This window comes from Xenopus tropicalis, chromosome 1, assembly GCF_000004195.4.
Source record: "Xenopus tropicalis strain Nigerian chromosome 1, UCB_Xtro_10.0, whole genome shotgun sequence".
NCBI lineage: Eukaryota > Metazoa > Chordata > Amphibia > Anura > Pipidae > Xenopus > Xenopus tropicalis.
Window position 1 is genome coordinate 112,623,205 of NC_030677.2, and position 11,967 is coordinate 112,635,171.

General features: G+C 39.7%; 1 protein-coding gene across 3 annotated transcripts in view; it reads left to right on the forward strand.

Moving 5' to 3' along the window:
- The window catches only part of ddx49 (DEAD-box helicase 49), a 44,027-nt gene extending 36,713 nt beyond the window's left edge, over positions 1-7,314 (forward strand). For all 3 annotated transcript variants that reach the window (XM_012958676.3, NM_204078.1, XM_012958685.1), the window contains 7 exon segments: positions 28-103; positions 321-397; positions 817-914; positions 1,655-1,729; positions 5,090-5,178; positions 5,286-5,357; positions 5,435-7,314. In XM_012958676.3, the coding sequence (XP_012814130.1) occupies positions 28-103; positions 321-397; positions 817-914; positions 1,655-1,729; positions 5,090-5,178; positions 5,286-5,357; positions 5,435-5,611 (664 nt within the window). In that variant the 3' untranslated portion in view covers positions 5,612-7,314.
- The last annotated feature ends 4,653 nt before the right edge of the window (positions 7,315-11,967 follow it).

The following is an 11,967-nucleotide window of genomic DNA, read 5'->3' on the forward strand; positions in this document are numbered from 1 at the left end:
TATTAACAGAAAGTTTTTATCTTTTAGAACCTGCCAAATCCTAAATATGATGCTACGTGAATTTAGCTTCCCCTCTGTTGCTCTGCACTCTATGATGAAACAAGTAAAGTATATACATTCAGATTTCTATATGTAGTTTCCGCTCATGTAACCTCAATATTTTTTTTCTAAATGCTTAGTAAAGAGATCATAGTCCACTCCAGTCCTAAAAGTTTCTTACTTCCTTCTTAAGATGTTTTGAGCTTCCCCTCCAGTAATGTAGATTGGGTAAGGTTTATCAAAATGACTGAATATCATTTCCTGTTATACTCTCTCTCCAGAAACAAAGATTTGCTGCTCTTGCCAAGTTCAAGTCGAGTGTTTTCAAGATTCTTATTGCAACTGATGTGGCAGCTAGGTGAGAAAGCAAAAGCAGTACTGGTTTTTATCAGGCAAAATTCTTCTAAATTCTCATTTGTTTGGATGGTGCAGTTTTTATTGCACAGAATTTATAGCATACAGTTACGAATCAGGTACTTGATATAGGTGGTGAAGGAGTAAAATACAGTTCTGTATTTATATTGTTTGCATGGAGCAAAGCCAATTATTACGCTGATTATTTATGTGGCACCGACAAAAATTAGGCAGCACTGCAGGAATTGTTTACCTTTCACATCAATCTCTTACCAGTGGAGCTTACAATCTAAGTTCATATTACAATCGTACAACACACATGTGCTAGGGTAAATTTCATTAAACTAATTAACATTCCTCTATGTATTAGTGTATCTGTGTTTTTGCACAGTCAACTTTTTAACTTTCCTTTTTTGCCAACAGGGGCCTGGATATACCTACTGTCCAGGTTGTAATCAATCACAATACTCCCGGCCTGCCAAAGATCTACATTCACCGGGTGGGGCGCACAGCAAGAGCAGGTATAGAGCTGATATATAGTAACATTAGTAATGGTTTTATCAAGTTATATCATTACAATGGGGATCACTATGACAGCTCCTTGTCAGTAATAAATGAGATTTAATCTGATTTTTGTAATTGGGTTGTCCAGCCTCTGACACCTGATTACTCTGAATTTTAAAATAACTTTTGTTTAGACTAGGTCTTGGGTAAGACTTAGGGGCAGAGTTACTAAAACTCTAACTTTTCTAATTTCTTTCTTTTTAAAAATTATAAATAAACTCATTTCCATGAATGTTTGAGATATATATATATTATACTTAAACGTCTGAACTGAAAAAGTATGCATGGGGAAAAAAGTCACGAAACTATGACTTTTTTGAATTGTCGCACCAAAACCTCTACTTTTTAAAATTGTTTCACAAAATAACAGCATCAAAAATCCAAAAATCTCTAAAGTTCTGAACCATTGTTTGCCCTTCTATTCTTCCTTTCTGTTCCTTCAGCTTTGTATAAAAATAATTGATTTTCCTAAACTTTTAGAAACTAGGACACGTTTGTCACAAGGGACAAAACCTTAGGGAAATCGGCTAGATTAAGGAAGTCACAAATTTGCAAAAAGATAGATTTTATAGGGCAGTACTTAACAAAAGGTTTTATGAACAATCGAGTTAAGTTGATTTTAAAGTCATTCGCTTATTTATTAGCATGCAGAAATGTTGTTTACATAGCCATTTGATGCAGCTTCTCTCATTTTCAGGAAGGAATGGAATGGCAATAACATTAGTCACACAGTATGATATTCATCTGGTACATGCAATTGAAGAGCAAATCAGTAAGTCTGACCATACAAACTTCTACCTTAAATAGTACTTTTAACACAACAATTCTGTTTGCTAGCTGCATAGTGCAGTCTTGACAAGATGGTTAAGGTTGCTATACTCCCTTTTTTCCTCTCCCAACAAAGAACAAAGCAAATTGTCTGGTTTTTCCCCAGCATCTCTTTTGAAAGATGTAGTGCTTATAACAGCGTTTATGCCATTCCCAGATACAGACCAGATAGAAACCATTTGCTTCTGGGTGAAAAATGAAAGATATATAAGCATTAGCTATGTGAGATCAAAAATCAAGATGTTAGATTCCATTGAAGTGTTCTAGAGTTTATTGGATAATTCCAGCATACTAGACAGTAGTATGTGACCTTTTCCTCCCCCCCTTTTTTTCTTATACAGTAATCCCTACTCTTACTAAGCATGTGGAATGTGCCCCTTAGTGATTTAAAGACAAAATACAAAGGACATCATATCTATCCTCTCCGTTCCTTCAAAGGAGGAAAGTCTGACTTGGACAGACTGCGGGTCCTATCTAGTCGTGCCCCACAGAAATGATGCAAAAGGGACCAGAGGATTTGCCATTGCTAGCACCTGTGTGAAAGAGGAAGGGGTGGGGGGAGGGAATCGCCCCAGGGTTCCCAGCACTTAATAACGGCAGCTTTCCCCTGACTTCCCTGCAGACTTAGGCAGAGAATATTGTTCTGGTTTGGATGCTTGGAGAGAGGCCTATTTACCTGATTGTGCTACTCACGCACAATTAAAAAATTGACGCCGTCTGTCCCCTGTTCATGCATTCTTGCATTATCACGTGCAACAGGATGTAGGGGTACTGCTTCCGCTCAGGCACTTCCTCTAAGGGCATCAACTCACGTGCCTGGCCTGTTCCACACCACTACTCAAGCTGGATTGGTGCCATGTTCGCTCGAGCAACTGCCAACCACAACTACTCTCCCACACAGCACTTCAGAAGGGTTAGCTGTAACTACTAATTCAGCAGACACTCTCCCTTGGGAGCTGTATCTGCTGCTTCCTTCTCCTGCTGCAAGTTAGTTGACCAGTGCAGTGCTTGTACTATCAGAAGGGGACTCCTCCTTCTCCTTGCTAGGATCTCTTCTGACCTTCTGCACTCCACCCTCACCATGTCTGAGCGATCCAGTGACAGTCTCTTTCCCCGAGAAGCCACTTCAGCGCCTATTAAATTTTTAGCCTGCCCCAAATACTGCAAGCATTTACCCACTGATCGTAAAGATCCCTTTTGTTCTCTTTGTAAACCACTGGAGCAAGGACTGGAACTCCCGAGACCTGCTCTCCCCCAGTGATTTAAGCCTCTCAAGAGAATCTGTCAGCTCTCTCCAAGGAGATCCCACCACCTAGAATGCAACCTGTTCCAGAGTGGGAAACTCAACTGGATCAACTCAACTCAACTTGGATACCGAAATTGGCTCACTCATTAGAGAAACTTCTCTCATCTCAAAAACCCAAAGGCCAAGAGTTCCAAACATAGGGCCCCTTCTCCTGAGAAGAAAAGTAAAGGTGAATCTAGAATCCCCCCCCCCCCCCTTCCTCTGGCATCCAGACTTTTAGAAGGCAAACTGGTCAACCACAAGCAGAGTCCGCTTTAGAAGCAAACCAAGATCTTCCTGGTACAGCAGCAAACCTTCCACCAAACCCATAGACAAGACCTCCTCAGTATGATGGTTGGCCCCCACCATCAGGCCATACGGCCATAGGAGGAAGGTTGTGTGACTTTTCCGACACCTGGCACAGGCTCACTCAAGACTCCTGGGTCCACAAAACAGTGACCCTGGGCTATCATCTGGAATTCTCTTCCCTTCCCCTGCCCCACTTCTTTATGTCCAGGATAACTCAGGAACAAAGCAAACGAAGAGCCTTTCAAAACGTGATATCCAATCCCCTCCTCGCAGAGGTCCTCACCCGGAGAGCACTTCACGGACTACTACTCAAATCTCTTGTAGTCCTCAAAAAAAGACTGCTCCATTCGTCCAGTCCTGGACCTCAAACAACTCAAAAAAAAATCATCCACCTGAGGAGATTCAAGATGAAGTCTCTCTAGTCTGTCTTGCAGCAATGTCTCTGGGTCAGTTCCTGTTGTCCCTCAACATAAAGGACACGTGTCTTGCATGTACCCATTTCCCCTCCCCATCAGAGGCACTTGCGCTTTGCCTTCCAAAACTACCACTACCAGTTTACGGCACTTTCCTTTGGCTTGACATCAGCTCCTTTTGTCTTTACCAAGATTAAGGCAGTGGCTTTGGCAGTGATCCGCAATGCAAGAGTTTCACTAGTGCTAATCAACCTGCTAACCTTCTTGGAGGCTCAGCAATCTCTCTGCCTCACCATGACAACACTGCAGGACCTTGCTGGTGTCTTAACCTGGACAAGTCCTCATTGATCCTCAGCCAGTCCATGGTTTTCCTTGGGGTGCATTTCATCACTCTTGCACAGACAGTTTCCCTTCTACAAGACAATGTTCTTCACCTCCAATCCTTGGTCTACTCCCTCCTGGCAAAGCCTGCTCACACAACCAAGTTCTGCATGTTCTCTACCAGAGAAGCGGTACCTTTCGCAGAGAGCACCAGTTGAATATCAGGCACGTCTCTTTGGTTGGGGAGCAGTTCTGAGAAAATACTGCCGATCAACCTACTCGAAATACAAGCAATTCGCCTAGGTCTCCTCCACAAGTGACTGAATTAAAAATTCTGTATTTTCTGAAATATTCTAGTTACTCTTCAGTATCCCTCCCTCAGCAATTTGCCTTTCTTCATTCATATTTTGAGATTTAGGGAAAGTGCATTGGTGTGTGCTCCCTTTGCATAGACCATGTATTAGAGCTAACAGTAACAATTTATCCTACTCCAGCATAAAGCTGCATGTAGAGACAGACTGCTGAGAGGTGGATAATGAAGAGAGAATATTACATTTTCATTTTTATTTCAGTGAACAGTAAGGAGGCCTATCTTACTTCCTTGTGTGCAGTACACAAGTCTGTAGTGATATATCATTATTTTCACTTCAGCTTCCTGGGGGTAGACATCTCTTAGGGGTAGGGATTTCTGTGCTTTGTTTGCACCTGAGGCAGGGAAAGGCTCACTATTCTTTTGTGTTCTGCTACATTTATTCAGTGAACTCTGTATAACACTTCATTAGAATCTTAAATCTTTATGTATCTTTATGCATCTTCATGGAGCAGATACTGTTGATGTGGGAAGAGGCCAAACTGGCTTCCATTTATACTTTGAGTCTCTTTTAAGCCACTACATGCTGAACATAGCAAGTGTTGCTGCACAGAAGCGTGATCATCAGACCGGTGCATGCTGACTCTTAGTAACCTCTTCTTCTAGATATGAAACTGGAGGAGTTTAAAGTGAAGGAAAGTGAAGTGCTGAAAATTTTAACCCAGGTGAACGTGACCCGACGGGAATGTGAAATAGTAAGTTTATACCTCTCTGCTGTTTCTCAAACAAGAGCTGCCAGCGAACACCAATGTTTTATTTAAAGGAGTTCCATAGTAATAAGGTTTTTTTTGTTTTTTTTTAGAAACTGGAATGCACAGACTTTGATGAGAAAAAAGAGATAAACAAGAGGAAACAGCTTATCCTGGAAGGAAAGGTAAGATGCTCTTATCCCATATTATTTCCAGAGCCAGAAATTCATAAACTTTAACTGCAATTATTTTGTCCCATCAGGACCCTGATCTGGAAGCTAAAAGGAAGGCAGAACTTGAGAAAATAAAGAAGCAGAAGAAGAAATTCAAGGAGCACATTCAGGAGACCATGCAAAAGAAGAGAGAAGCTCAAGTGCGGAGGAAGCTAAAGAAGAAACGTCTTCGTCAGGAGAAGAAGGCTGCTAAGGCTCCTCAATGACAAGCTGCTGGGATCAGGCTCGTGCCTTTAATTTCTCTGTTTAGCTGGACTTATGATTTGGGTCCTTACTCCCAACAACAAACATGGGCTGAGCTCGGCCCTTTTACACAGGACTAAGGTTAAGACTTAGCAAAGACTTTAATTCGAACAAGGGCAAATAGCACTGCACCCAGTGATTGTCATATCACTCTCTACCTTGCTGATTAATGTTTCTGCTTCCCAGCCTATAACTCTCTTATGGCTTCGGATGCTTGCCTTTTTCTTAGGAAATCTGGCACACCAACATATGTTCAAGACTGGCAGTCATCACATTAGGAGGTTACACTGGGAAAAGACTACAGGAAATGAAAAATATATTCTTTAAATGACAGCTGGTAACTAAAAGTTTTCTCAATATGTCTTTGTTTGCTGGTTTCTTGCTAATATGGGTAATGAGGCAGATCAGTGATAAAATAATGAAGAGGTTTTATTAGAACTAAGTTAAGTGTATTCCGAAACCCTTTTGGAAAGTGCAGATTATTGAGAATGGGATATCTCACTCCAGGTGCTATGAGAAAGTTATAGCCTAAATTTCAGTGCAACACGATGATGCATAAATAAGGAGTGCTACACAGTGTCTGGGTAAATACAGCTAGAAAATGGTTCTGTTTTCAGCATGAAGTGAAATTAAACACACTAGACTATCTCTAATGTTGCACGGGAGGGTAAAGATATAATCAATGAACTGATAATGCCTACAAATGTTCTGGTAGTAAATATAAGTACAAAGTGAGAACAGGCACCAATATGGACAGAGTTTTAAAAGTTTAAACTGAGGGATCCAAACCTTCAACCCATATTTTTACAACCCCTTTTATTATATATTGAGAGCTTGTAAATTGGGCACGTTTGGTCAGATTCTGTAGTAATATACATGACAATGCCAGATGACTTCATAAGAACTGGTTTCTCTGGATGTAATTTATCAAACTCCAATTAATTGAAATTGCCAGAAAATATTATACCTGATTCATTAACTATTAAGTTGCCACTCTTTTACAAGAGATCTTTGCTAGGTAGTACAAGTGGTCTGGAAGCCAAAGGAGAGTCCATCTATGTTTGCTGTATTTGGTTGTAGGGAATGGAATGTTACTTGTCAAGATGGAAAGTGCTAGCTGCAAAATAACAGTGTAGCAAGTTTTATGTAAAGATTGATCTGTAAGACATTTCCATTCAAACAGACCTTCACATTAAAGAACTCTGCTTGGCAATTAGAAAGTCATTTTGAATTATAATCTTTAGTTCTGACCTCATGCCAGCAAGCAAACAGCAGTGTAATTGATCCAGCTTAAGTTCTGAATGTGAGTTCTGAAAAACCTGATTGTGTTCAGGTTTGAAGATATGTGTATATTTGCCGTGTGAACAGGTGCAAATGTAGGTGCAAGGAAGGGGTGCATTGCAGACCATGTTTGCTACTGCCTCTTAATGCTTGTGTACTACAGTGTCTGGGATGTCCCTCGGCTTTCCAGAGAGTCTGTGACCCCCACTGTAGAGAGCAGAGGAACTTCAAGTCCCACAATCCACCACAATGAAACAAGGTGAGCGGGGGTTGCATTACACTTAGAGCTTAAGTGTCCACCTAATCACAGAGACACACTGTCATGGTTTTCTTTCAGTTGTGGAATCAGGTATGTCTGTGTAAAAATAAAATACATTTATATTTATTTTTTTGAAGTTCAGATACTTTTTATGCATCTTTTCTACATAAGACCAAGTGAATAAGCTGATATTAAAAGATGTATTGCATTCCTTTTTAAGGGAAAAAACCTTAACACTTGGGATAAATACTAACTTTTCATAAATCAGTCCCTATTTTGAAGGCAAACTATCCTTTTAATGTCAGGATTCCTGAACTAACACCATTTCCCTATATTTTATGGGGTGTTTTGCTGCACTTCTAGCTATGGTGCTGCAACTGTGTGTTCATTCTACATTGCATATACAGACATTAAACTTGCACTGGCAATGGAACAGGGAATAGCTTTATTCATAATGCTTTTACTTTAGACATGGGTGATGTCAATATACTTTATTGCTTGTTATTCCACTGTCCTGCCCTGGGCTTATATAGGACTTGTAGGACTTTTAGCTGTAGTCTTGGGCATGCCCTATGTTCTAACTCAGTAGTGATAAGGGGGAGCCTCATGGTATACCCTCATGTCTTTATTGACCCTGCAGGAATGCACATCTAATGCCACTTTGCTGCTTACATATATATTTGTGAACAGTTAGGGAGCAGAAAGTCAGGCTCAGTGGGAGTAGCAACAATGTGCATATGCATTATGGAATTTGACCAGCAAGAAGCAACTATTATTATTATTAATAATAACATTTATTTATAAAGCCCCAACAATATTCCGCAGTGCTGTACAATAAGTGGGTTTCATACATTGGACATACAGAGTAACATATAAAGCAATCCACCGATACAAGAGGTGAAGAGAGTCCTGCCCAAAAGAGCTTATAATCTACAAGAAATGACCGGCAAAGCCAAGGGGGCAGATGCAAAAACTGCCAAGCCTTGGATATATCCAGTTCCTCTTTTCTCTTTTTTGTACCTCTTAATGCTGTTCTCCAGTCAAATGCATACTAAATTTGTATAGGCAGAAGAAGTTCTGAGAATGCACATTGTCTGTTACTGTTTGCTGCAGACTCATTGTAGTACAGGTACTAGACCTGTTTTCCCAGAATGCTCAGTACCTGAATTCTTCTGGATGAGGGGTCTTTTTCTGTAATTTGGATCTCAATACTTTGCTAAAAAATTATTTAAACATTAAATAAACCCAGCAGGATTGTTTTGCCTCCAATAAGGATTATTTATATCTTATTTGGGATCAAGTACAAGGTACTGTTTTAATAATACAGAGTAAAGAAAAATCATTTTTAAAAATTAGAATTATTTGATTATTATGGAGATGGCATTCCCGTAATTCAGAGCTTTCTAGATAACAGGTTTCCGGATAACGAATCCCATACCTTTATTGTATCACCCACATATTAGTTGCTTAATGGTGATATCACAAATGAAAAAAACTGGCAACTTAATGGAGGGGTGGTCGAACCACAAATGCTAGTGTGAACAAAGTCATTTTTTTTAACTGATTGGCCCAGAGATGGCTAGTTTGCATACTGATACTTGATATTCTACAGTAGGATATTATCTTTCCCACTATCTGGCAATTAGGAAATAGCAAAAGATAACTCTTAAAAATCCCCTCAATGCAGTGTCAGAGCTAGAAACCACAGACTCATAGACAATACTGTATTTGCTTTTTTCTTTTAAAATTCACCATTGCTTATGAGCAGGGCTTTCTTTGCTCCCTACATTTATATATTGGATATACACCCTATTATTGAACAGTGCTGCAGAATACGTTGGTGCTTTGTACCTATGTGATAATGATAACAGTAATTAAAAAAACACACACCGGGGTCAGCTTCTAAACTCCAGCTTTACCTACCAGAAGCTAAATTTCAGTTTAAAGTAATTTTCAGATCCTCATTCGGTTACTTAGAGGAGCCCATGGTTGTTGAGTGACAGCCCAAAGTCTGGTGTGACAGAGAATTTACTAAGCTCTGCAGTTAACAGGTGACCGCTCCTAATGGCTATTGAGGCAGTAATGAAACAATTACTGTCAGGGGCCTTGCTGGACAAGTGGAAGGGTGTCCAAATTTTTGCACATTGCATAATTACAATGTATGCCTGTGCTTTTACATTGGAGCTCAAACTTAACTTTGCATTAACATTAGCAAAAGTGTGTGTTTTTTTACCACAGTAATCCCTGCCGTATCAGTTTACTAATTTGGCAAAGGGTTGCCAAAACTATATATCTAATTTAAAAGCTCCATTTGCTGGTATTTTTCTTTTAAGGCTGCCTACTTAAAAAAAAGTAGGAAACATACAGGGGTGTGAGAAAGGTTGGAGTGAAGGGGAAAACTAAGTCATGCTGTTTCTGCTTTCATATCTGTCTATATGGCAAATGAAGGGGTCCATTTCTCTATGTATGTTCCACAGAAGGAGGTTCGGATGAATCTTGTGTATAATGTATAATTTATCATTTGTTTTGGTCTTACATGCTGTTTTATATGCAGTGTATAGGAAGTTTCTTGGTATGTCTTTTGTGATGCTTTTAATGTTGTTATTTTTCTCTACTTGGTGCTATATACCATTATGTTACATCCTTGAAGGCTGTTTTTTTATTCCCCACATTTTATAAGAGGTTCTTTATAGTGTGTTCTCACCATTTTTCCTGTAAATGCACATACATGGTATTATAGGCTGTTCAGTTAAATTGTGTAGTGTACAGGGAAAAGTTGAATTAACACTAGCGCCATCCACACTTAAATGAATTCCGTTCAGAGAAATGCAGTAGCAACCTGACATTTTTAGTTACAAAAGATAAAAAGGTATTGCTTGTTTTCAGGTGCTTAAATCTTAGGGCTGTGTGGCTGGAGCATTAGGGGTACTCTCTCTATTCTGTACTATCAGCTGTGGCCTTGACCAGCAGGGCATGTTCCTGGGTTTTAACCCTTACTTTATCCCTTGTTGGGGCACAGACTGCCCGGTCTTACTGCCTCTCATTGCAGCTGCTGTGAGCTGTAATACAAGCTATTCTTTCAATGGCTAGAGCTGGTACTCAGTACTGTAACCCAGGATCTATTCTCCTCAGATATCCACTTTCTGGCCAAAGATGAACTAACAGGCTTGCACCATCAGTACATGAATGTCTGCTGAGAGTCCTGCTCTAAAACCTCCAAACCTATACACAATACTGTATATAATTATTTGCACTTTAATCCTTACTGTTATGGTTAAGGTGCATATTTAAATTTTTCAGAAGAGCTGCTACTTTATTGGGCAAATTGTTGCATTTTCAAAATTATTCATTTGTGTGTATTATTGCACTAATTGTCCTCCTTGTTATGCACATTAGCATTGAATGATATTGGGGACACTCCATACTTCTTGCTGCTGGAAAGGGTATTTTTCTATGTAATCTAGAACATGTTTTCAAAGAAACCTGATGATTTTTGTTTCAGTGATTTTTGTTTTAGTGACATTTAGGTTGTATGACTTTTATTGGCATAGGGAGTGTTCTGAATGTTTTTATTTTAAAGGAAAAGGAAAGTAATTTTGGCAATTTACTGCCAATAGATTCACAATAGAACACAATATTTATTCTGCAGAAAGCATTACCACACCTGAGTAAAGAGCCCTAGAAGCTCCCTCTGTTTGTTTAAGATAGCAGCTGCCATTTTAGCTTGATCTTCATAGCTTCCAGCTGCAGCTCTAGCCATTGGTAGCTCAGATCACACATTCCTAAGGGAGGGGAAGTGAGTCCTTATGCATTCTTGTTGGAAAGGGGGAGCAGGAGAATGGAGAGAAGAGAGAACTGCGCATACTCTGGCCCCGGCAATGGAGTGGGGTGAGTGGGTGGAGGAAGGGCTGAGTAGGTAGTAGGTGTACACCAGGCCCCTCTGAAGATTTTTTTTCCTGCAGGGGAGCTCACCACGTCATTGTTACACCACTGTACTGATCTCTCTGTATTTTGGATCACCAGACCTTAAGGCTGCTTAAAATCATTTGAAAATTAAGTAAGCTAAGTAAGCTTTATATGAAAGATCTATGTAAATACAGCCACAATCATTCACAGAAAAACTGCACTAAGTCCTCTATCAAAAGAAACACAGGATTACGTCTTCTTTTGTGTATACATGTACTTAGGTATCAGACTTCCTTTCTCAGAAAAATCCTTCATTCCCAAGACCTGCGCAGCTCCCTCCTCTTTCCCGTCCCATAAGAATTCACTCCCCCTCCTATCAGAATGTGTTATCTGAGCTACCTGCAGCTAGAGCTGTAACACGGATGCTACTGAGAGCTACAAATGAGGGGAGCTTCTAGGGCTGTTTACTGCACTATTATAGATACTCAATTGGAAGTAAAATGCCCAAATGAATTTCCTTCTACTTTAAATAAACCTAATAGAATTGTTTTGCCACCACTATGAATTCATGCAGCATAGTTAGAATTGAGTTCAAGGTACTGTTTTATTATTACAGACAAAAAAGAAATCACTTTTAAAAGTTAAAATTATTTGCTTTCAATTAAGTCTATGGGAGATTGCCTGCCCGTAATTCTGAACTTTCTGGATAACAGGTTTCTGGATGCAGGATCCTATACCTGTATGCAATTTTTAGGGAAGAATTGGGTATGCTCCTGTGCTTGTGATTTGAATCTTTTGCCCTTGTTATTGGACATACCCCCTTATGTAAAAAAAGCACTAGGTTTGCCTAGGTGCAGTAAACCATAGCAACCA